General features: G+C 36.8%; 1 protein-coding gene across 3 annotated transcripts in view; it reads right to left on the bottom strand.

The window, feature by feature from the left end:
- The window catches only part of LOC106784134 (zinc finger protein 853-like), an 84,777-nt gene that overhangs the window by 12,108 nt on the left and 47,552 nt on the right, over window positions 1-25,117 (bottom strand). For 2 of the 3 annotated variants that reach the window (XM_014743294.1, XM_014743295.1), the window contains exons 4-10: window positions 17,684-17,877; window positions 4,592-4,751; window positions 2,575-2,787; window positions 2,177-2,299; window positions 1,934-2,071; window positions 1,336-1,533; window positions 107-327 (exon numbers count right to left, since the gene is read on the bottom strand). In XM_014743294.1, coding sequence (XP_014598780.1) covers window positions 107-327; window positions 1,336-1,533; window positions 1,934-2,071; window positions 2,177-2,299; window positions 2,575-2,787; window positions 4,592-4,751; window positions 17,684-17,877 — 1,247 coding nt within the window. The remainder of the gene's footprint in view (window positions 1-106; window positions 328-1,335; window positions 1,534-1,933; window positions 2,072-2,176; window positions 2,300-2,574; window positions 2,788-4,591; window positions 4,752-17,683; window positions 17,878-25,117) is intronic. The other variant, XM_014743296.1, reaches the window with a different exon arrangement.

Genomic DNA, 25,117 nt, shown 5'->3' with positions numbered 1-25,117 from the left:
TCATGAGTAGATAAAGTTACTATCAAATATTTCGAATTGATAAATAGCTTTTAGAATTAGATTTTCATCGTAATATAATTAGATAATTAATCAAAGACGGGCTTACCGCTAGCCGAAGGGCGGCTTCAGCTTGGGAACGTAACAAAGCTTCCGCTTGATGCATTCTCAATGCTTGTTCAGGTCCGGTTGCCTGGACACCTTGCTGTTGAGACCCAGCTGATCCTTGAGCACTGCCGCTCATGTCTCCGTTGTTGCCCATTCTCATGGCTGCTGCTAGCGACGCCATGTCTACGGGCGACAAATTCGGCGACACCGAGTTTTGCAAACCTACGAATGAAGAAGATATTGTCGAATTTTAGAACGACATCTTTCAATAATATAATATGTACGAAGTGTGACCACATTAAAATCGCGGGCAGAAGAAGGGGGACAGAAAGATTGTATGCAGTCTTATTCTTTCTAAACACGTCTCGTAAAAAGGTTAAAAAGTGTCGTTTTAAAATCTCGTAGTATTACAATTTGAAACATGTACTTAAGTATTTATTAAATATATATATAGAGAGAGAGAGGTATATATATAAATATAATGTACTTTCTTCGTCATTCGTGAATGGGTGGCCAGTGAAAGTTTTATTTATTCGGAAGAGTAATAATCTGACTTGGTATGAACGAGTCTCGGCGTCGAAAAAAATATTCTTACGAAGAAGACAGCGATATATTACATTGATACGTTCTCGTACTCGCCGTGCACAAGATAGTTTTCGGTAGTAGGAAACACTGCGATCCGATCGACTGCGTTACGTCATAAGGCAAGTTCGAGTCGATCAAATCGCGGACTCCATTTTGCGGAAAAATTGAGCAGGAGGCGAGAACGTGACGCGTTAACCGAATAAAATGAGATATACGATACGAAGGTTTGTTGATATGTGTCGGTTTTAATCGGCACGTCTAAGAACGGGCGAAGCGATTTTGCTTAGGCATAGATTAGTGTTATTAAGCGTCGCTATAATTAATTACGTTCGATGGCATGAGTGCCAGTAACGCCGACACGACGACAGCGACGCGGAAAAACATCATTGTAAATCAATCTTTATCGGTATAATTGGAACGGAGCTATCGTTTCTCCTCTCCCGGATGGCGTTGTCTCGCGTTGTCCGATAAAGTATAATAACGCCGTCGACGTCCTTGAAGAAAACGCAAAACTATTGCGTTTTAACGCAATACGTATATGTATAATATGTAATATGTATATATGTGCTTTCGCTCGTTCAGCAATAAAAGAACGTTTCGATTCGAAAAGCGAATCCTGTCCGTTTCTTGGAGTTGTTTTCTCACCCGCTGACACGGCGGCGGCCATGACGGCCATGCGTTGTTGTTGCGATTGCATCTCGTCGTGATACTGTTGCGCGGAACCCGGCTGACTGCCCGCTCTCAACATTTCACTCAGCTTGTTACCGCTGGGTCCTGGCGATGCCATGTTGTTGTTGTTGTTATTGTTGTTGTTGTTCAATAGACCAGTGCCTGCGCAGAAATCTACTCTCGTTAGTATGCTCGTGCGAGACCGCTTGGCTCTTACATCGCTAATTATTTATTCATTTTATAATAATAAACGAAGCGATCGAGCTCTTTGACGGATATTAATTCGACGTACAACGATGGGACCGTAGCCGTGTGTCTTGCATTAGATTATATTATTTATGAACGATTACATATCTATTGACGTTCATTTAAATTCATTTGACAAATGGAATGAAAAAGTTTCATTAAGTCTACATATTATATATATATATACATATATATATATACTGTCACAGACAATTTCATAAATTGTTTCTAATCAATTAAATTGGAAATACGAAAATTGTAATACACGGATACGGCACCGAGCAATGATCGATTCCTTCAGGGCGCAAAACCAATAGTCGGAGCGTACCAGGTTCACTTCCGGCCGAAGATAGCCGTCCGTTTCCACTGCTGCTATCGGAGTGGGCCGAAGGCGATGGGCACATCGGTGGTTGCTGCAAATTTTGTGGTCCTCCAGATTGACCTCCCAAAACACCTAGCCCCGCACCTGAACGGTATTCGATCAATGAGAATGCATCGTGTACATCGTCCCTCGCTTAATTATCATTCAAATTTCATATTTCCAAAAAAAATTTGATTCACGTTGTTATACCTAGACTCGAACTCGCGAGAATTTCCCTTTCTCTCCTATCGGCCGCCGCGCGACTCAACACGTATTGCGCTGCAAACTGATGTTTCGGATCCATCCTCATATGTTCCATATGACTCAATAAACCTGCGATCAAATATCAACTAATCGTTAGGCTGCGCTTTGTTCATTTGCTTTTAAACGAATAACTTTTCAATGTGAACATAAATAAGAAGATACATTAACGTAGATCCGTTAGCGCAATGATTGTATCCGAAAAGCCTTTAGGTTGAAAGATAAGAAAAAATCGAAGGAAAATAATGTAGCTGCTTATCGCGAGATCGATTAGGCTCTCGAGAACACTTATCAACGCTAACGGAGATACCGAATAATATTTTCCTGTCAAATAAAGATGCACTTACCGCTCTCATGAGTGAAGACCGCTTGACACACCGAGCACGGCCACATTCTGAGGCTCGTGCTAAGTTGACTGGTCTCAGGATGGCAGGCTAGATGCTTCCTAAGGCTACCCTCGTTGACGTAGTGCTTTCCGCACACCGGGCAAGGGTGGTTGGCCGTCCGTCGCTTCGCTAGGTAAACCCCGGCAACGGAGGTTGTGCAGTCAGCGGAGGGAACAATAGGGCGAGACAATTTCAAGGTCAATGCCAAGCAGGATAAAGCGTCCCAAGGAACGAAAGCATCATCATCATCACCACCATATCATAATCATCACCATAATTATCATCACCATTATTATCTCATGATCGTCATGATCAATATCATCGGCATCACCGTATCAATTCATCGTGTCGTCGTCGTCATCATCATCATCATCATCATCATCATCATCATCATCATCATCATCATCATCATTGACATCATTATGAATCATTAAGCATATTTACATATATATATATATATATCTTTCTCTGTCTTCTCTTATCGTTCATTTCGACATCACGATCTTTCGATAGTTCGCTAGCATCGGTCAACGTGGCCCGCGGTTGACTTTGTTCCTTCTTCTCTCTCCTTCATCCCATCTCATCCTCACGCACTCACGTGCACGCGCGTGCACGCACGGCGCTTACGTACGCGTTCCGGGCGACCTCGAAGGCGAAGGGATAGTCCTTGCAGACGCGAATGTCCAAGGATCAGGAGAGCACTGACCTCGGACACGTTGCTCGCTGCCTACCCGTTGAGAATCCCTTTCACGAGCGAGGTCGTCGGACCAAAATCCAAGAAACGCGGACGCGCGCGCGCACGCGAACGCGCATGCGCTCCGATCAAACGACGCGAACGCGCAGAGATAATATCATCCTCATGAAGATTTATATCCTTTTTTTTTGTTTCTTTTTCTTTTTCTCTTTCTTTTTCTATTTTTCTTTCATTTCTTTAGTTTTGCTCTTCCTTTTTCTATTCTTTCAAAATAAAGTCCAAAAATTTGGGTAATATCTTTTTCGATGATTTTCTTTTTCATTTTTTTGGATTTAATTTCAATGCGCGTTCGCGATGTACAAAGCACTAACGAGCACACAAAAAAGGCGCGCACAGAGGTCGAACGAGACACCCTCGAAGCACCGAAAGAAGACACATGTGTGTTTGTATATTAGTTAAGAACCCAAATATTAGTCGGTGAGTGTGCCAAGTGCTACACCCCTCTTCTGCCCAGCGAAATATTACGAAGAAATGACAGGACAACGTATGCATAATTTGCCCGCGCCAAAAGCAATTTTTTTCAGGGGGTGGGGGATATATGAGGCGTACTTAAAGACTAAAGACGAACCACCCCTCGTGTCTCGACGAGTGGTTGCTCCACCTCTCTTAGCCTTACTTACGGTTTTACGACATCGTTACGCGTATATATTCACTTTTGTCTCTCTTTCTTTCTCCTTTATCCTCCATTTATATTTATATCTTTATATCTATTTTTCTCTATTTCTCTCTCTCTCTCTCTCTCTCTCTCTCTCTCTTCTTCTACCTTTTCACAGTTTTCCACCCCGAAATCGCGTAAGGTGAGGTTAGAAGCATCACTTTAAATACCCAGCCGAATTAATCGCAATGTACACGAAGGAACGAATATTATAAGACTTGACATGAATTTATAATACTAGATACATTTAATTTCAAAAAGAATAAAACAATAAATTCGTTCCTATCGCGGATCAATGCGAAATGATAGAGTAGATAGAAGAACGTTGTACGTGTGTACGAGGAAAGTATAGTGAAGAGTCGTGCTTGTAAAATAAAAGACATGGAATTGTAAACAGGTCTAATAATTAGGGTGGAACCCGAAGCGAGAGAGAGAGAGAGAGAGAGTGAGAGAGAGGTATAAGAACAACTAGGAGGAAATGAATGAATAAGTTTGAGAAAGAAAGTGAGAGACGTAAAGTGAGACGCTATAATCTCGACATTGGTCTGTCGCGTCGTTTCGATACTTACTAGCAACGCCGGAGGCATTCGGATCCTTGTGGGTGTGCTTCATGTGCTCCATCAGAGCCTCGCCACCGAGGAAGAGTTTGTGGCAGACAGGACAGCTGGTTGCATTCGGGCCGCCGATCAGGGCGGCGTGTTGCTGGAACACAACACGCTGTTGCAACTCCTTTTTTGGGGGGCCAGAAGAAGAAGAAGAACCGGAAGCAGGCACACGCGGCGCACCCGGTAGAGAGCCGACCCAGAGAATACCACCACAGAGTTGCGAACCAGAAGCGCAGGACAGGCAGGGCACAGAACAGAACGATTACCGGTAAGAGTTAAGGCACCAATTAACTACCGCCGCCATAATACCCATCACCATAATAGTCGCACCACCACCACCACCATCGCGATATCTACGGCCTTTGCGAGAATCTTTAAATATTATCATCTATTTAATAATTCATTGTGTATTTTATATAGATCATAGAGATCTTTTTCTTTTGATAAAGGTCGTCCTAAGAGTGTATAAGGAGAACGTACGGAACGAATAATCGTCGGACAACGATTTACCGTTATGCGTAGTATTTACTCGCCTCGAGGAAGATTTTCTACCTTCCGAGTGATCGTAATTACGTGGCATTCGTAAAGTTGATTTCATGGTAATTTTTTCTTTTTTTTTTTTTAGGATAAAATAATTTGTTTCTTGGTGCTAAGATAACGTTACACACTGGCATTTCTTTTTTTCTTCTCTTTTTACGATATACCTATGCAGTGTAATTTCTACGATTATTTCTCGCAAAGGGAAAAGAACGCGCGATTCCAGAAATAAGAAAAAGAAAAAGAAAAAGAAAAAGAAAAGAAAAGTATTACTAAAGCATTGTATGAAGATTACCACCGCGAGACCAGACAGTCGAACGTTAACGAAGCGTGGGGCTTGGAGAACGATCGGAGTATGGCTCCATTCGTAATCAGAACTATTATCTAATCTCTTTGCTATAATATTCATCTTCGAATTCAACGTGCATATATAATATAGGCATATATAGTAATCAATAGGAAAATTGTCAAAACAAAGGAACCACCTCTTGACGGCGATGACGTTCCTCCGATCGACCTCACTAAAAACCTCACCAATAAACGGTATGATAGAAAAAAGCATAAAAATCGATTAAAACGTGTAGAGCATCTACGGATATATCGATAATTTTCTACGAACATGTGACCATCGTCAGAATTATTCGTAAGAATCAATTTATCCTGAAGTAACCAATCTATTCGGGAATATATGTTGTTTTTTTTTTTATATCTAATCGTCAACTCTTTAATTTTGCCTTCTCACGATGGGCCATGTTATTAATCTATTATTAATAACATTAAAATGACTAAAGAGTGAATGAAAATTCGACGTCCTCGCTATCAGCTTAATGCATTTCTTTTACGCGGTCTCGTATTAAAAAAAAAAAAAACAGTTTCGCGGTCGTATGATTCTTTTTTTTCCCGACCGCCCCCCCTTCCTCCTCCCCTTATTTCTCATCTCTTTCTATCTTTCTTTCTCTTGCATATACGAAGGTCAGTTACACTCACATGAGGCGGTAAAAGAGGGGTATGCGCCCGAGGAAAAACATGGCGGCCAACCTTGTACGAAAGACTGCTTAAAGCGGAGGAGAAAAGAGAAAGAAGAAGAAGAAGAATAACGCAGCCAAAGGAGGAGGCGGACAGGAAAGGCTAAAACGAGACAAGACGGCAATGACCCGAAACTTTTGGTGCAGTCATACACTCTATCTCCTTTCTTATTTTTTCCTTTCCGTCCTTCCATCCTTCCTTCCTTCCTTCTTTTAACAACATCGTATTCTTCATTGCTACTTTCTCCAATCGAAAGAAGAATTTAAAAAAGAAAATTACTCTCGCGTATCTCTTCGTTATATATTTTCATATTATACACATAAAATAAATGTTGCATACGCGATAATCAAGCGAATTTAAAGATGGAAGAAATCTTTTGTCATCGATTAGATTAACCAAAATTCTAAATGATTCGTCAAGAGAGAGTGTGTGTGTGTAAGAGTTAAGTGAGAAAATGCAATTATTCCTTCTATCTAATGGTAATTCGATAATTCGACGATAATGTTTCACTCGGTTCCTCACTATTAAGAAGATTTGTTCGATCGTGATTCTAATTATCGCTAATTTGAAGGAAATAGAAAGATAGGTAATAGGATGTAGATAAAGAGGAATGGGATGGTATACGATCGAAGAATTAGTTTAGAATGTGAGCCGAAAGAAACGTGTTATCCGTCGGCCCGTGTTTTCGATCCCGGACCTAGGCTAAACCCGGACGAACAAGTGGATGAGAAGAAAATAAGTAAGAGGTCGTCGTTGCCAGGAGCATCTAAAACGGGACTGAACGGCAATGACCTTAATGTTTCGGGGGCCTCCTTTCTTTTTTATCTCTCCAAGCTGTTCTTTTTTATCTCCCACCCCTCCCCACTCCTAACCCTCATTCTTTTCAATTTATTTCTATCTTTTTTTCCTACTACTCCCCGCTTCCTCCACCACCACCACCACCACTCTTCTTCCTACTGAAGTTTAATCCTTCTTCAGAGAGTGCGTTCTTTGGCTAGTCTTCTCGTCTCCTTCGTTGGTTTTTTTTTGTCCCGGACCTAAGGCAACTTCTATCGTCTTGAGTCGAAAGAAGAGAATGACGAAGAAGAAGAAGAAGAAAGAGGTGGAGGAGGTGGAGGAGGAGGAGGAGGAGGACTACTGCGACGCTGGCCGCCGTTGCTGCCGCCGACGCTGGAGCTGCCGCATGCAAGTTATTCTCGGAGGGAGGCTGCGGTCCGTAGGTTCGACGCCCCGACCTGGCCCAACTGGAAAAAACCGGTTTCTTCGCTCGTGCTCTTCCTTTTTTGCCTGCATCCTCGCTTTTTGCGCCGCTCTCGAGTGCCTCGACTTATATCTTTTTTCCCTCTCTGTCTCTTTCTCTCTCTCTCTCTCTCTCTCTCTCTCTCTCTTTCTTGCTGTTTCTTCTTCTTCTTCTTCTTCTACTTCGTTCCTGGCACACAGTATCTCGCCTCTCTTCGTCCTTTTCTTTCGATTCCACTTCATCCTCCTTCCCACACCTCCTTCTCAAATACTTTTTTTTTTTTCTCTTTTTTCTCCTTTTCTTTTTCTTCTTCTTATCCTCTTCCTCCTCCCACCCTCCTCTCATCCTCTCTTCCTCTTGCGAGATCTCGCTTCATCGTTCTTTTCCAGCATCAGACTGAGGCTAAGCGTAGCGTGGGCGAATACTCCGAAGGAGTTTATGATTCGCCGTGACCAGATTCATCTTTCTCTTTCTCCATTTTTTCTCTCTCTCTCTCTCTCTCTCTCTCTCTCTCCGGACAGTTTCTTGGCTACGGACGGTCTGTTACACCGAAACTACTATATCTAATTTTCAATAGGTTAACGCGCGCACACGATTTCATACCGTTTTCGAATCGATGAAATCAAATTTCCTCCTCCTCCCCGTTCCCTCCTCTCCTTTTTACCCCGACTTCCACCATTTCCCTTCCTCATCTTTGATATAAATTTCACAGCGACCGTGTCATAAAACTCGATGAAAGTTTTCAGCTTACAACTCGACAATTTTGCTCGGTAATAATTTATCCTTGGTTCTCTCTATCTATCTCTCTCTTTCTTTATTTTTTTCTCTCTCTCTCTCTCTCTCTCTCTCTCTCTGTTTCTTTCTCTTTCAATTATTCTTTTCGAATTATCGAGTTTCCGTTGTAGAGTTTCGACGAGAAAGATCTCGCTCAAAGATTATCGTTTCGAATTCTTCGAGGCCCAATGCCTAGGGGTCTGGGCCAGGGAGTGGCATAAAAAGGAAGTGGGTGTGAGCACACGCGTAGCGGTGCGTGACGCCGAGTTCTATGTAGCCATTTTGTGTTCCACAGAGAAGGGACCGTCTTTGATCAACCGGTTAGATTTTTTTTATTTAATCGCTGTGACACCTTTGGATCATCGAAAAAAGATAAACCCTGTATTTATTCTTATCGCTGACACAACAAGACATCTGTTTGGGTTATTCGAGTTTCACTGATTCCTTTTTGTCCATTTTATTATTTCCTTATTCTATCGGCTGATAATCATCCATTTGTTTAATGGATTACTTCCGTAACATCTCGTTACTTATTTTAATTCATAAATAATAATATATCGAGAAATATACGAATAAAATATGTTGAACTTATATAAATGAAGTTGTTTAATATTTCTATTTGTACAGCGCAATTGCGTTGTTCACATTTCATATAATAAAATATCAGAACATTAAGTTATATTGCACTATTGTAGTATTCGGGTTTTATTGTATATTTTTAGACGAATCAATAACAACAAAATGTTATGGTGCTTCTTTTCGAAAAGATTTGTTCAAAAATAAATTTGTGATAATCAAATGGTTAAACCATTACGAGAAGATTGAATTTTTCCTTCGGTAAGCCTTTATCTTGATATAAATCGGATAATAATATAATTTAATTTTAATGAAATTTAATATAAAAATAGATATTATAATAAATAATAATTGATAATGTAATATGTAAAGAGAAGATAAATGAAAAATCAAAGGAAAGCAATTCGCGACGATTCTCTATCTTTTCATTGGACGGGCCGATAAAGAGCCAAGGCCGTTCTCGCGGCGCGCAATTCTTTTCTCGTTGTTGTTCCTTCTTTTTCTCTGTCTCCTTTCCTTGGCTTTTTTAGTCGCACTCGCGAGGTCGCGAGCCTCGCCAGCAGACAACCTTCGCACGATTCTTCGACTCCGTTGCGCTCGAACAGAACAAGCGCCTGCGAATGATATTCTTTCGATCGCAGCATCTCTTTTTCTTCTTCCTAACCCCTTCATCTTTTATTTCGTCTTATCAATTTTTATTCAATTCTCTATATTTATTATTCTATTTCCTTTTTTTTCTCATTTTCTCTCTCTCCTTTGTAACATTTGTCCATAGAGTTCTTTTAAAATAAATTTCACAATCGATAAAATGAAACAAATATATCGAATTGTTCCTTTTTCTCTTTTATGGAATTATGAATGATTCGAAACATGTCATCGAACAATTCGTAATTAAATTTTATTCATCATCTTTTCGATAATTTATTTCTCTCTCTCTCTCTCTATCTCTCTCTTTCTTCTTTTCACTTTGTTACCGAACACGTTTGACGTGTGCTGCGTGCGATAGCACCGATAAATATTCCTGCCAAACTTTGCAATTTCATCAAACGTATATAACAGATTTGGAGAATATAACGAAAATAGCATGAAATTGAGAAATCAACATATTTTAAGGTTATCGATAGCAAGCTCGTTTCGATTACACGCATAACACTTATTTTGAGAAAATAACGATAAAGTAGGACGATGAAAATTATATCAATTAATGATCGCAGTTTCCATTGCAATTCTGGGGTCATTTTATATAGTTGTCTAATTAAACATTGATATCGTTTGCTATGGAATAATATAGTAGAAGCAATAAAATACGTTTCCATCGAACTCAAGTTTCTAGCTATATTACTGAATTTCCTATCTATCTAACGATGTATCTACATCTATATCGACATTATAAACATACACTTACATATAAATAACACTTTTATCTATTTCACATATATCATGTATGATCACATTTTCAAACGAGATTAATTCGAATCGAAAATGATACTACGTTTCGATTAAAATATCAAATTTATTTCATCTCGAAAGAAAGAAGGGAGAAGAAAAAAAACGGTTATAACAAATTCATAAAAAAAGAATTTAATTTCAATTCGTATGTGTATTAAAATCCAAGACTAACGTGAATGACAAAGACGGTATAATTAATCTATGCAAAAAATATATTGTTTGCTGTTCGATAACCCCCCCCCCCCCGACTCCTCTCACCCAAAAGAACGAACAGTCTCACCCCAGCTTATTGACGACGACGACGACGACGACGTCCTCTTTATTTCTTTCCAATTTTAATTTTAATCCACTTTCGAGCAACGTTGTTTCTATCGTACGGCAACGTTGTCGCGCATTTTCAACACGTGTCGCGTGATCACCATCGAGGATGAAGAAGGAGTTTGGAAGGTGAAAAAAAGGGTTGGAGAGTTGTGCCAATGGCAGTTCTGGAGAAGGCGAACCCCCGAAAGAGAGAAAGAGAGTGAAAAAGAAACGTATAGAAAGAAATATAAAGAACACATAGTACAGAGGGGTTGTCACGGACAATGGGTAGTAGAAATATCCTGGTCCGCTTTCGAATCGGCGCGGGAATGATTTCATTAGGGGCTCGTTCCTACCCGAACACGTACGACAACGATGAGGACGAAGAAAAAAAGGGAGAGAGGGAGGGAAAGTAGGAGAGAGAGAAAGCTCGTCGAGCCACAGAGGCGGGGTCAAAAAAATTAATACCATAGGGGTTGAACGCGGTCTAACGATGAGGAAAAAAAAAATGTCCCCGCTCGGGGCTTAATTATTAACTCGTACTACACGGTTTTTTCCTTCTCCTCTGATTCCTTTTTTTTTTTTTTTTTTTCCTTTTTTTTTTTTTTTTTTTCCTTTTTTTTTTTTTTTTCTTCCTTTTCTTTTCTTTGCTTTCACGCTCGATCTTAATCCGTTGAACTGCAAACGCGAAAATCTCAGCGATTTTAACACCCGGATTTCTTTTTAAGATTTTTTTTTATAATAATTCTCAATAGGAAAAGTATTAATAGTATTTAGATTTTAATTTTTATTATCGAGTTTTTACTATTCTTTCTTTATATACCATTTGTATTTATATGATTTTATTATTAAAATTTATATGATAAATTTTTTATTACAAGTTGGCAAAAAAAAAAGAGTCAGCGAACAATTCTTTATGGTGAGGAATTTTGTTCTTTCTCAAAAAAGAATTATTCAGAGAAAGAAGGTTCGACAAAGGTATTTTATTCGCGAAAGACCGGGCTCACTTTTCTATTTTAACGCTAGAAAAAAGAGAGAAAAAGGAAAGATCCTTCTGGAGATTCGCCAGGCAACGATGTTTACCGCTGAAGAAGGCTGAAGTGGTTCTCTGAAGAGGTGAGTTTCGAGCTTGCTTGCTTAATTGGAAAACCGAGCGGACGTTAAGGACCGACGATTAACTACCCTTATCGAAGTGTCGAAGATGTTGGTATATCAGATTTTCTGGGAAACCCAATAAATATGAATAATCCTTATATTTGTTTTTCTTTTGGTTTTTTTTTTTTCTTCTTAAATTTTAGATCTACGTTAATAATATTTTATTTGCGTATTTAACGGGAAATGATAAATAAAAAAAAATACAATGATAAAAAGGTAGCTCCAACCCCTAGTAATAGGTATCAAGGTTAAACCGATAATTTACATGCTATGCAAATCGTTTAAATGGCTGGATGGGTTAATCAATTTATGCAACGTTTTTCCAGACTCGCGCGTAAGTACATTTTTTTCCCTCCTCGTCCGAATTAATTCACCTGTTGCTACATTCGTCGGTATTAATGATTGATCGGCTTTCATTTAAAATATTTATCATGAATGATAGGTAAAAATAAGTCTAATTTGTTGATAATAATAAAAATCAAATGGCAAAGTATGGAACACATATACGAACTCGAGAAGCATGGTCAAAGCGCGTAGATTGAAAGGGTTTAAATTACAGTTCAAAAGGTATGATTCCTATGGGTATTTCCATCAGTGAGATCGTTTTACCTTTAATCGTCATTACGGGATATTTCGACTATAAGAGACAAAGGAAAAGCCGAATTTAATGGCGAATCATTCGGATTGACGTTGATACGAGCATATTTGCATTCACATGTATCCATATACATGTATGTACAATATTTTTTTTTAATGTTCTTCTACGAATACTAACTAAAATAATTTGGGAAGAAAGAAAACGCGAATTGAACGACGACGAAGACGGAAAGAATAAAGAAAGAAAAAAAGGACACAAAATTGCGAGGAAAAATCTGAAAAAAAAGAAAAAAAACGAGACTAAACGATTACGAGGATCGAGAGATTTTTCGGTGAGTTTGCGAGAGGTGGTACTAGTATTCGTCGCGAGAGAAAATAAATCTAATGGCTAACGAGTTTTTACCGAGCTACGCGCTGAGGGCAATTAAGAAAAGGTAGTAGGGTAGGGGCGAGTTAGGTGAGTCAGAGAAGAAGGGTCTCATTTTGTCTTTCTCTCCCTCTCTCTCTCTTTTTCTGTTTGTCCGTGTTTTCCCAGGGAACAGGGAGAATCTACCGTGTTACACGACATTCAACCTTTGTACTGCTAAACTACGAATAAATACGAAGGTTCCGTGACAGTAGACGTGAATCGTGAAAAAAGAAATAAAAGAGCTATTGGACCGAACAAAAGGGATGACTTACTTTTTTTCTCTTCTTATTTTTTTTTTTTTTCATTATTTCGTCGATAAATTTTCCGTCTTAGTATCTCGCATGCGCAAGAAAATGTTAAGAGATGTTCGTATCGTCGTTTCTATTGCTCACTTAAAACTCTTTATCTTATTTTCAGACATCGTCTTTTATGCCATTTCTCGATAGATATTTTGCAATATGTCTTCGCCCCGGCACACTTAGTATCCTATTGGATACTTGCCCGCAATGTAAAAATAACAACAAAAATGCACGTCGTTGAGTTTATTTTGATCTCGTCCTGGTTTTTCGAGCGTTAACAGATACGCTCGTCGGCGTTCTTCTTTCGCGTAATCGCTTCGATAACTTTCGAATATACACACATAAGTGTGAATTTAAAAAAACTAATATATATATAACGAATGACCGAAAAATTTATTAAATATTTCAATACGATATGAATATGAGAACATTAACTAAATATATTAAATACACTTTTTTTTATATCGATCCAATCACGAGGTTCATTTTGAAGGAGAAGATGATCATCGATCCATAACGACGTACGCATACATCTACATAAATGCCTACTAACTTACATAATATATATATATACGTGCAAATGGAGAAACAATGATTGCAATGAAAGAAACGCTCGGATGACTACGCATTTTCTAAGATCCGCCCTTGCCCGATGAAGAGTGGGAGGAAAAGGGGTGAGTGTCGAAGAGAACAGAGGAAGGAGAAGGAGGAAAAGTAAAAAGAAAGTGCTGAAGGATGAGGAAGAAGGGTGTGCAGGGAGGTCGGTGGGTAGGCGGGATGGGGGTGGGGGGGGCTGGTACCGTATACGAGGGCTTCCATGCCCGAGTAGTACCGATCCGTACTCTCTATAATACATTTACGCTTCGGCCTATTATAATATTATGCTCGGAGTGTATTGTCTTTCCTTTTCCAGGGATAATGTTTCGCCGACACGCCAAGTTTCGAGCTACCAACGTAACTCTTTCGTTTCTCTTTCCACGATCATCCCTCTCCCCTCTTCGTTTTCCTCAACCTCCACCACCTCGCAACCTTTTTCTCCTCTTCCTCCTGCCATCCCTCACACAACAACCCGTCGTTTTCTGTTTCTTTCTCCCTAGTCGATACTTTTATTTCGTTTTATTTTCAAAGCCTTTAGACCTGCTTCGATTTCACTAACACTCAACGAGATTGCGGGGTAACTAAACACAATCTTGCTTAACGCTCGATGTAGGTTTATGTATAATGAGAAAGTATAATCGAGTATATTTCTAATGTGGTTAGATGTGTTTTAGGTAACTGAAATTGTTACTGATATAATGTCATCATCGTGTATCTATTGAATTTATAAGAAACGAAATGTGTTTTCATTGATTAATATTTCTTTTTTTTCTTCTCTACGTGATCATTATGATAGATATAACTTTTTGTTAATTTTATTTAATATATTATATGTATTCTGTCGAGATTATTATTTTTTTTTTAATTACGTATATATGTATTAATTAATTCCAGGACCTAATTCAATAAGTCTCTACTTGTAATTTTTTTTCTTCTTCAAAGGATTCAACTTGCAATTTATGTTCAGACAGGTCTTTCGTTACGATTTTCTTCGCTTCTTCTTTCATTACTCCTCTTTTTAGTTCGTATATTTTCTTTTTCTCTCTCTCTCTCTCTCTCTCTCTTTATTTCTTTCTTCATTTCTCCGTTTCTTTCATTCTGAAACTTGCCGTTTCTCTTTTTTTAAACAACGTGAGCCATTAGATATCAGAATCCTCGTCCGACGGAACGAAGTGACTCGAAATAGCGAAAACAATTTCAAGAAATCTGCCCCGGCGAAAATTCGATTAGCCGCGGAAGATGGGCTCGAGTTCTCCATTTGTTTCGTTTCGTTTCCTTTCCTTTCCTTTCCTTTCGTTTTATTTCCAACGGGTGAATTCTCCGTTTCTGTTGCGTTGGCGGCTTTTAATTACTCCTCCGTACTCTTGCAAGATCGTCTACGTTCGTTCATTCGTTCGTTCGTTCGTTCGTCCATTCCTACTTCTTCTTCTTCTTCTTCTTTTTCTTCATCTCAAATCTTTTTTCTTATTTCATCGACGAAAACGTTTAACTACTTTTAGACGGTACACTTTTTCTACGTTTTCTTGTCTTTGACATACTAACAGTACCACGAATAGGTAGGTATTATCTTCGAAAGAAGGAAGAAAACGATAAAGCCGTCTAGCTCGATTGTAAAAAGGAAAAAAACAAAACAAAAATAAAATAAAATAAGTAAAGGAAAGAAATTGATGGTTGGAAATAGAAGAAGGGGAGAGAAAAAAAAAAAGTAGAATTATATTTTACGCGCATCACTGTGATGCGCATCCTACTCGTCGAACAATGACGGAACATCGTGTCAATGGACAGGATCACAAGAAACACGTTTAGATACTGTTCCTTCGCGTTACACGACGAAGTAATCCTACGGAGAATACCTTACCAGGAAGAACGAGAACTAGTCTTATATACCAGAAGATTCTCTTCTAGCTATATCGTGTACAACAACGGTTAAACAAAAAAAAAACAAAAAAGAAGACAGGGATAAAAAAGAAGCAGCTCGTAATAGCCCTTTAATAGGTAGGGGGGATGGGGGGGGAGGATACTTTCGTATCGCTTTATTTTCCTTCCCGTATATTTTCCTGTTTTACCCTTTTTCCAGGGTATAAAGAAAGAAAGAAAGGAACGAAAAAAAAAAAGGAAAACAGGATAGGCGGATGGGTGGGTTCGCTGACGCGACGTTACCGGAGATTTATCGAGGCCGTGCCTGAAGGGACTAGGTGGGATCACCACTCGAGCCTTAACCGTGGATTAGCTTTCAATTAGAGCATCCCGATGAGAGCTGGGCGTTAAAAGAAGAATATTTATTGGCGTGGGAAGACCCGACGTACGAGAGGATTAAAGTATAAGAAAATTCGTTTAATATTACGAGCCTGACTGACGCGCGTTGCTATTTTCTTTTTTTTTTTTTTTGTGTGTGTGTATGTGTTAAAATTAAGATGTTTTATTATTTCGAATAAAAAAAGAAAAAATAAGAATCAAAATTAGATATATACATATACTAAATAATTAACACATATTTGATCTAAACCTCGTATCACTCTTGTGTTCGTGTTTTCTTATCTGAATAATGATGAATAATAACAAAGAGAGAGAGAGAGAGAGAGAAAAAAAGAAAAACAGGATTTGTCGAACAACAGGATTCGATCAACGTAGGAAAAGTGGTCTTATCTCAGTGGTAGCAACAACGATCCGGTTGTGAACGCGTCGTCTATAAATAGAATGAGAGAAAGAGAGATAGACTGTTAGGAGCCCCGATGTAATTGGTATCGGCAAAAAGCTTCACCGTAGACCACCACTCCTCCTATTCGCGACGGAAGATGAAGAGAAGAAGAAGAGAAGGCATAGACCTCCCCTCCCTCCCTCCTTCACCCTTTCCTCGCGTATTCTCAACAGATGCCTTCCCACGTTTTTTCGACGAGACATGTGCCCGACGCGCGCGTTCAAAGGGTTGAGAAAGTTGCTTGCTTGCTTCCTTGCTCGGTTACTTGCTAGTCCGTTCATTGCAAGTGAAAGAGAGATCGCGTTTTTTATTGGGAATCCTTGCGAAAGGGCTCTATTCGATCGATCGTATTCGCGAACACATTTCCCGAATAAGAGAGAGAGAGAGAGAGAGAGAGAGAGAGGAAGAGGGAGAAAAAGAGGAATACAAATAAAGACTGGTCCAACGGTTAGGGTAAATCGAATGTTCCTTCTTCCTCCTTACGAAAGAACGAGAACTCCCTTCGCCGTCTTTACGATGCATTTCATCCAACCCTTTTGCTAAAGGGCGTCGAAGGGTAGAAACTTGATGTGGTTTTTTGTTTCCTATTTTTTTCCTTATCTCGTCTCTTTTCTCTTCCTCTATCTCTCTCTTTCTCTTTATCTTTCTTTCTTTCTCTTTTTCTCTTTCGATAGTACACAGGCCCTTCGGCGATGTAACCGTTATAATTTCAAACGTTTTAACATTAACAGATTGAGATAAATAACTAATATACTGGGTAAGAAGATTCGTTCTAAATTATTTAAGCATTTTTCTCTCTCCTCGCGATGAATAGATTTATTATAGATTTATTTAATATATATATTTAAAAATAAGCTTTACGTAAGATACCGGAATCAAAGCGAAGCGAAGCATCTTTAGAAATAATTAAAGCGAGAACTATTGAAAGCGATAAAAGAGAGATTTCTATATCAGCGGACACACAGATGCCTAAATTAAAAATCGAGATTGTAAAGATCGATATGTAAGATGATCTAATTCTTTATTTTTTTTGTCCAATTGTGATTACGAAAAGGGGGGGACTAATTCTTCGATCTAGGAATAGACCTATAATCACGTGAAAATTCAATGCAAGCGTGACCCATCACCGTGTATGCGTAATGTTGCGTGCGTGCGTGCCTGGTTTTCTCGAATAATAGAAAATACTATTACTGATAGAAGAAATGTTAAGACAATAGATTGATCGAATAAGATAGAGTTAGACGAAATATAGGCAAAGAGAAGAGATCATCGTTCGTTACGAGTTCACGCGTATAACGATCGACCTTCGTCTTTCTCGAATCCATGGGCAGCGGCCCCAGCCCATTATCTCTTTAACATAGCGATAATGCGTGTGTTGGACGTCGGATTTGGTACATACATGACTGACCTTCGACGTATGGGTACGGAGGCTGGACTCCGTGGCGAAGCCCTTGCCGCAGATGTTGCAGTGGAATGGTCGGTTCTTCGCCCTTTCCACCTGGGCATCGTGATTCCGAAGATGTTGCTGAAGGTTCGATAGTTGGATGAAAGCCCGTCCGCAGTCCGGTAAATGGCACTTGTACGGTCGTTCACCTGCAAAACAAATTTTAATGTCTACGTTTAAAGATTTATTCTTTTCTCTATTTCATTCATTTTATTATATATCAAGTATTTTATTCATTATTTTCAATTTTGTTGCATTTAATTAATGTTGATATATTTTCATAGTTTTCAATATAAAACTTTACTTATTTAGATATTATTTTGTAATGTCTTATCTAAAGAATCTTGATAGATCATATTGACATTGATAATTTATCTACAAATTTTTCTAGATAAAAATGTTAATATTTTGATATTAATATTTTGATTATTATTAACATTTTATCCGTGAAATTAATCGTTTTAACATTATTATATCTATTTACAAATTTTCTACAAAATTTTCGTACTCAGAGATATAATTTGGAAATATTTCATTTAAGAAATTGACTGTTTATTTTAATAAAATTTTAAATATATACGATGTGTTAAAACTTGATGGCTTAAAACGTAGGCATCGAAATTATCATCTTTCGGGTGATTAGTAAAGGAAAGAAGAAAGTGAATCGTTGATGTGTCATGCGAGAAGGGATCGAAAGCACTTGAGCGAATCATCTAAGCATTTGACGTAACGAGTTGTAGGTCGAATTTGAGCTCGCGACAGATCGACTGAATCGAAAATGTTTCGGGTATTTGCTTATCGATAGTAGTCACGTTGGAGAGAACGAATTTCGATGAGATTGCATAGAATAGATGATACATGCGATAGACAGCTCGTCGATGAGCGCTTTTCACGCATCGTATCGTCGATTAAATAGACTTTACGTATATGTATCTAATAGAGATATACAAAGTGTAGCAATTAATTCGCTGGATTTTTAATATCAACATAATATTTATATACAAAATAATAATACATCTATTAATCTTCGAAATATAATTTCTATTATTTTCAATAACTTTAGTCTATCATTCAGTCAACTGTTTAATTCCTTGACTAAAAAAATATGGCAATTTTGATCAAATAAATTGAATATCAATGCACCGATATATATATATTAATTGCTACACCTGATATTTGTTACCATTTAAGTATATAATTCAATTAATTCAGATAATGTATATTCAAAAATAAAAAGAAATATCACGTTTCTTCGTTTGCTTAATTAATGTATAATAGTGAAAAGAGATAGAGATCGATAAATAAAGAGAAAGAGAGAGACAATCATCTCACCTATATTTTTATTCCTCATATTTTTATTCATTAAGCTTTAGCAACGCAATTTATATATCGCGATAAAGTACCCATCTCGATGAGGGTGTCATAATGTGTGCTCGTAATTTCCGCCGTGCAAAAAAAAAAAAAAGAGAAAAAAAAGACACGTGTAAATATGGGTGTGTGTGTGTGTGTACGGAATAGTAAACCGTGAAAATAAATTCAGACATTAAATCGTCCTATCAGTACACCTCGTGTTTTTTTTTTTATTTTTCCGCCAGCATGCAACAGGTATCAGCATCCACGTCTATCGGCGAGGAAAGGAAAAGTTTTGTCTCCCGTTTGGCATTCCACCGTTTAAATCGAGTGCCCGTGATTTTTTTTTTCTCTCTCATTTCTCGCACATTCAACGCGATTCGTTTTTTTTTCTTCTCTCTCCCCCCCCCACCCCACCCCTTCTTTTTGTCATTCTTTCGTACGCGATCGTTACAAACGACGATATATCTTATCGAGACAAAAAAAATCGTTTGTTACGCTTTCATTACCATTCTTTTATAAAACGGCATTATCGCGCATTCGTGATCGATGAAGCGAATAAGCGTGATCGACTTAATTCCTGCTTCCTTTTTATTTTTATTTTTATGTTTTTTTTTTTTATCAATCAAATTCCATCACATATTTTATATTTCTAAAGCAAAATACGTTAGAGAGAAAAATTGTAGTTCTATATATCAAACATATAAAACATTGAATTATTTTTATACGAGACACGCGCCTTGTGGTGTTTTTTTTTCTTTCTCTTTTAAATAAATTAAGTAATATATATATATATATTTAAATGTGAACACAATTTTTTTGGACTATTGATTTTACATTTTAATATATTTTGAATTTTAAAATATATAGAAAAAAGTTGATATATTTATTATCTGTCAATCAGTCGACATTAAAAAGTCAGCTTTATCTTGGCTAGTTAATTTTTTTCTTATTTTCTTTCGAAAAGCGCCTCTATTCTAATTCCCACGAACGATTGGCTGAATTGAACTTTTATTAATATCGACATTCTTCTCTGAGCTTTTTCACCCCAGGCACTCGATCGTTTTTGCTCTTCACTCGCTATCCTCTCTCTCTCTCTCTCTCTCTCTCTCCTCATCGGTCATCACTCTGTCTCTGTCTGACACGCGCGCGCTTTTACAGCGAGGATTCATCTTTTATTCAGTCGCGTGATTCATCGAAGAATTCCATTATATCTAATTTAATAAAAATAACCGTAGTAAAAGAGAGAGAGAGAGAGAGCGCAGGGAGATACTTGTTCGATTTTTTCATCTCTGTAATTTTAATCTTTATTTTTTTTTTTTTTTCGTCCAAACCATTTAAACATTTTTGGAGAGATTTAGAGAGGGAGAAAGAGAGAGATATGAATATTCTGTATATATATATATGTATAGATTAAATTGTAAAAATCGTTAATTTCTCTGAAATAACTAATATACTTGTTAAAGTATAATATTAAAATTTGATCTGTAGATTAGATCGAAAAAAGAACAATACAATTAACAACACATAAGTTTTTCAAATATAAGAAAAGATAATTACTTGTAAATATATATATAATTTCGTTATTTTTTTAAACTACAAGCTTTAGTAAATAATAAGATTCTTTTGATATGTTTTCTCACAATAAACCTCTACTTATTTTCAGTAAAACCTAATGTTTCACGATTTAACTAAATGAAATAATTTAACATTAGGCATATACATACGTATATACATATATGTATTATATATAATACTTATCTAATATCGTTGTTATATATTTCAACGTTCGAATAAGACTAACAATAATTACGAAAACAGCTACGAAATATACTCGACGGATACCGAACGTAAACGAAGCTCAATGTATTTTAAAATTCGACGACGAGATTCTTAATAGAGTGAAAACGACAACACTTGAATGTAAACACCGGCTGAGAAGTGAGGTATATTTATACATATAAACAAAACATTAAATAACGGAGAAACCGTTCTTTCGATAAGCTTAACCTCTACTCATCCCTTCCCTTTTCAGTCATCATTCTTCTCTGATTCCGATCAGACGTGTTTAGCCGTGTGTTCCTGTATTACGTAAATATTATGCATTTTTCTACCGCATTTATGTTCTCATTAACATTAGATAATATTTCGATAACTAATTGCGTTAAATGTATTTTGTCTTATACACGATAGTCATATATACACGCATATATATATATATTTGTATATCACTCGTAAGCAGTACACACACTCGTACAATATATGCATATCTTTTATATAGCAATAAAACACGCATACGTACACGCAAAATAAATTTCATACTTTTCTAATATCATTTTTATATCTCTCGGCGTTCGGAAAAGATTGACAATGAATATAAAAACAGTACAATGAATGGACGGACGCTGAACAACATTTTTATTGAAAATAATGATAATCGCGATCGATGTAAATCAATGAAAATTAAGGACATCGATTGTTCGCGTTTATTTTATTTTCGTTTTCATAATTTTCGAAGAAAATATAGAGAAACTTTATCTTGAGATTCGTTAAACCTTAAAACAAAGAAATACATATTTTCTGACTCCGGATTCGTAACAGTGGAGTATAGGCAGATATAGAAACGAAATCGAAGAATATTTTTTGTATACTTAGGATCAAATTTCAATTTTATACTTTAATTATTCACCATTCGCAAATTCATGTATTGTCTAATTGAAGTATATAAGTTTTCCTTCTTCCATACTTTTTTTTTAACCGGTCAGTTAAGTTATTTCACGAATTAATAGATTTCACGCTTTAATATGTATTTCATTATATTGCAAAGATTGTATTGCATGATGAGAATTTCGCTTGTTCAAACATAACACGTAATTTGGCTCACCGTGTGTTACCTACCTATATACGAATGTTTAAATTCAAATATATTATATCGCGAAATGTAAGCCATATAAATGATGTAGAAAATGATAACGAATGATTTACGCTTTGGACGAAATAGAAATGCGTATTAATGTATAGACTATTTTATCGACAATTTTTATGATTCATTTATTGATCTGTTCATTTTATAACTACAGAGTGCTTCCGTTATTCGTAATCGCATGTAATTAGTGATCAATAGATTATTCAATTGTTTGATTTTCTTATAGGACAGTCATTCTCAACATGTTTTATTTCAAGTGTATCGGAAAAGTTGATGCTTTCTCGTAACTAACGGAAGAAACAGATGGTCGTACGTAATTGTTCCTTTTGTCTAAATCGACTCTTATGGGGCAATGCACTCTCTTTCTCTCTTTTTCTTTTGTAGAAAATTATAATAAATATATAATAAGATGTAATATAAAGTTGTGGTTGAATGCTTACTATTTACTTTTGCTTCTTATTCTTATTTTCTGTTTGTAAAAAAAAAAAAAAAAAGAACGTTTAGTCGTTGTTGCTTTTTTTTTTCTTTTTTTATTTCTTCCTTTCATCTGCTTAAACGTATACGAAGTATAACATGCATAAAAATAATGTATATTCGGTTTAGAATAGGTAATAAAAAATGACCCTTTCATTTTCATTCGCCTACACACCGCGTAGAATTCCAACATGTTTCGTTCTTCTCCCTTTTTATGTGCTGCTGCCCCGTTTAGCGTTCCCCGAGTGTAATTGTGTTTTATTCGCGGAATTCAAAGAACGATATCGAAGAAAAAGGAAAGATACCGTGTTATACGCTTCCATAGCTATGTTCTTTTACACGGACGTTCCGTTTTATTGCCTGTTCTTTCTTTCAAGGCCGTATATTTTCTTTCCCGATGCAATTAAAATCGAATTAATATGTGGCCAGCAGCGATAGAGGAAAAGTGGGTGGTTTCTTATTGTAACCCATTAATTATCGTTTGAAACATTTATTTGTAAAGCATTAAGTGCGTCCACATGTCTACACTCGAATATGCGTATAATAATATTTGACTCTTTTTTTTTTTTCTTCTTCCTTCTGTGCGTGTCTCCCTTTTATCATCTATCTTTCTCTTTTTCTTCTGTTTTCTGTTATTTTTCTTTTTTTCTTTTTTTTTTGTTCCACCGGAAAACACGTTGGAAATAAATATCTCATAGGAGAATCGTGTAAAACGAACTCTACTCAACGTTTTTCATTCCGTACTTTCACATTTTTTTCTGATGAGTAAGAAACGCTACTACACCCGTTATTAGTTGTCGAACATCTATCTGTCTACTCGTAAAGCAACTTTGAGAATAAAATACCGTGTATACCGCGGGCATATGATCAATTTTGTTAAATACGATGGAAAAAAAAAATAAAAAGTAGTGATCAGCGTAGAGGGCAAATTTCAAATCTCTGATGAATAAAATTTTTAATCGGTTTGCTTAATCGATATTACCATTCGAGTAACAATTGCCGTTTTAAAGTAAACGATTAATTATCAATCGAACCTGACGCCGCGTAACGTTCGCCCCTCTTTTTTCTTCTTTTTTATCGTTCATCGAACTTTTATAATACATGAAATTTATATGATTTTCTTTTTTTAACAGTAACTTTTTACTTTATTTCTTATTAATAATTCATAAAGTACTCTACAATCTATTTAACGTCAATGGAATAATCATTATTTTGTTATCCATCATTTCACGAAGATGACAAATAGAATAATTTATGTTACTTTTAATAATCTTATTATGATTAGCCAATTATAATATAGTAATGAAAACAAAAATTTGGCGTTAGGTGTTTTATCAATTAATCACATAAGAGAAAATAAAATCATAAACGCTTTTATTATTTATTTCTATCATACTTTCTTTTTTTTTTTTTTTTTCTTAAGGAGATATAGTTCTTTTCGCGTCGAGGGGAAAGGAAATAATTCCCTTTCTTTAATAATGCCTTCCTTCTGATAATAATTGGCGTTGCCGCCGCCGCCGCATGCGGGAGGAGAGGGATACGAAGAATTATGATGAAATTTAAAATCTTGCGTGCCAACCGGAAGGACGAGACTAAAGGGGGGAGGGGGAGATGAGGGAAAGTAGGTGGCGCCGATGTTGCCATGTAAAAGGGTCTATCCCAACCCTTTGAGACCCTTTGTCGAGGAGTAAGAATTACGAATTGTAAAGAAGTTTTGATGAATCGGTGCACTCGACCGGACACTCGCCCTCACGTTCGCCCTGTAACTTTTACTTGCTCGCCTACCTTTTCGACCATCTTTCAATTTTCACGCACGCGAAAGCACGGACAAAGACTACAACAATACGTTTGTAATGATAGCGAGTATACAAGAAATCTTTCTAATCTATCGTATTGTTTTTCCTCGTTAAGATACAAAAAGAATACGTTTAGATTTAAATAATATAATATTGTTAAAAATGTAATAATAGACATAATAATACTTCAGATAAATATCATTTTTAATCATTTTATATATATATATATATATATATATATTATTGTGTCGATTATAAAATATCGATTGACGACTAACGTTACCTAATTTTCACATTTCATTTCGTTACGATATGCGTTACTCGTTCGTACTTTTCTACGTAACAGTTCGTATTTCCGAACGTCTCTTGGATTATTAACAGGACATTAAATTGGTTCTGACAGGATGTTTCATTGCTTTTCGTTCAGATGAGATATATATATATCTAAATATATTTCGATTTGTTTCGTTGAGCTAATTCTCAATCAACTATTCGATAAAGAGATAAGAGACTTTTTACAAACATATTTAATTAATTTTGTATTTTTACTCTCCCGTATCATTTACGTTTTCGTATCGGGTTTGACACGTTTCATTAAAACAACGTAGAAAATCCGAAAAACAACGAGATGCGTGAAAATAATCGTCACTAGAGTTAAACTAAAATCGAGATTTTTTCCTTTTTTTTTTTTTTTTTTTTTTTTTTTTTTCCCCCCCCGTGATAGATCAAAATTTAGCCACTTCTTTTTTCTCGTCAACCTCTCCGACCACTCGTCAAAATCACCGGGATTGCAAAAAGTAGATAGAAAGCACGAAAAGCTGGCACGTGGTTGGACGTGTGAGT

Source organism: Polistes canadensis, unplaced genomic scaffold, assembly GCF_001313835.1.
Source record: "Polistes canadensis isolate GaletaPanama2010 unplaced genomic scaffold, ASM131383v1 scaffold_31, whole genome shotgun sequence".
In the NCBI taxonomy this organism is placed as follows: domain Eukaryota; kingdom Metazoa; phylum Arthropoda; class Insecta; order Hymenoptera; family Vespidae; genus Polistes; species Polistes canadensis.
This window is presented reverse-complemented; position numbering and strand designations above follow the sequence as displayed.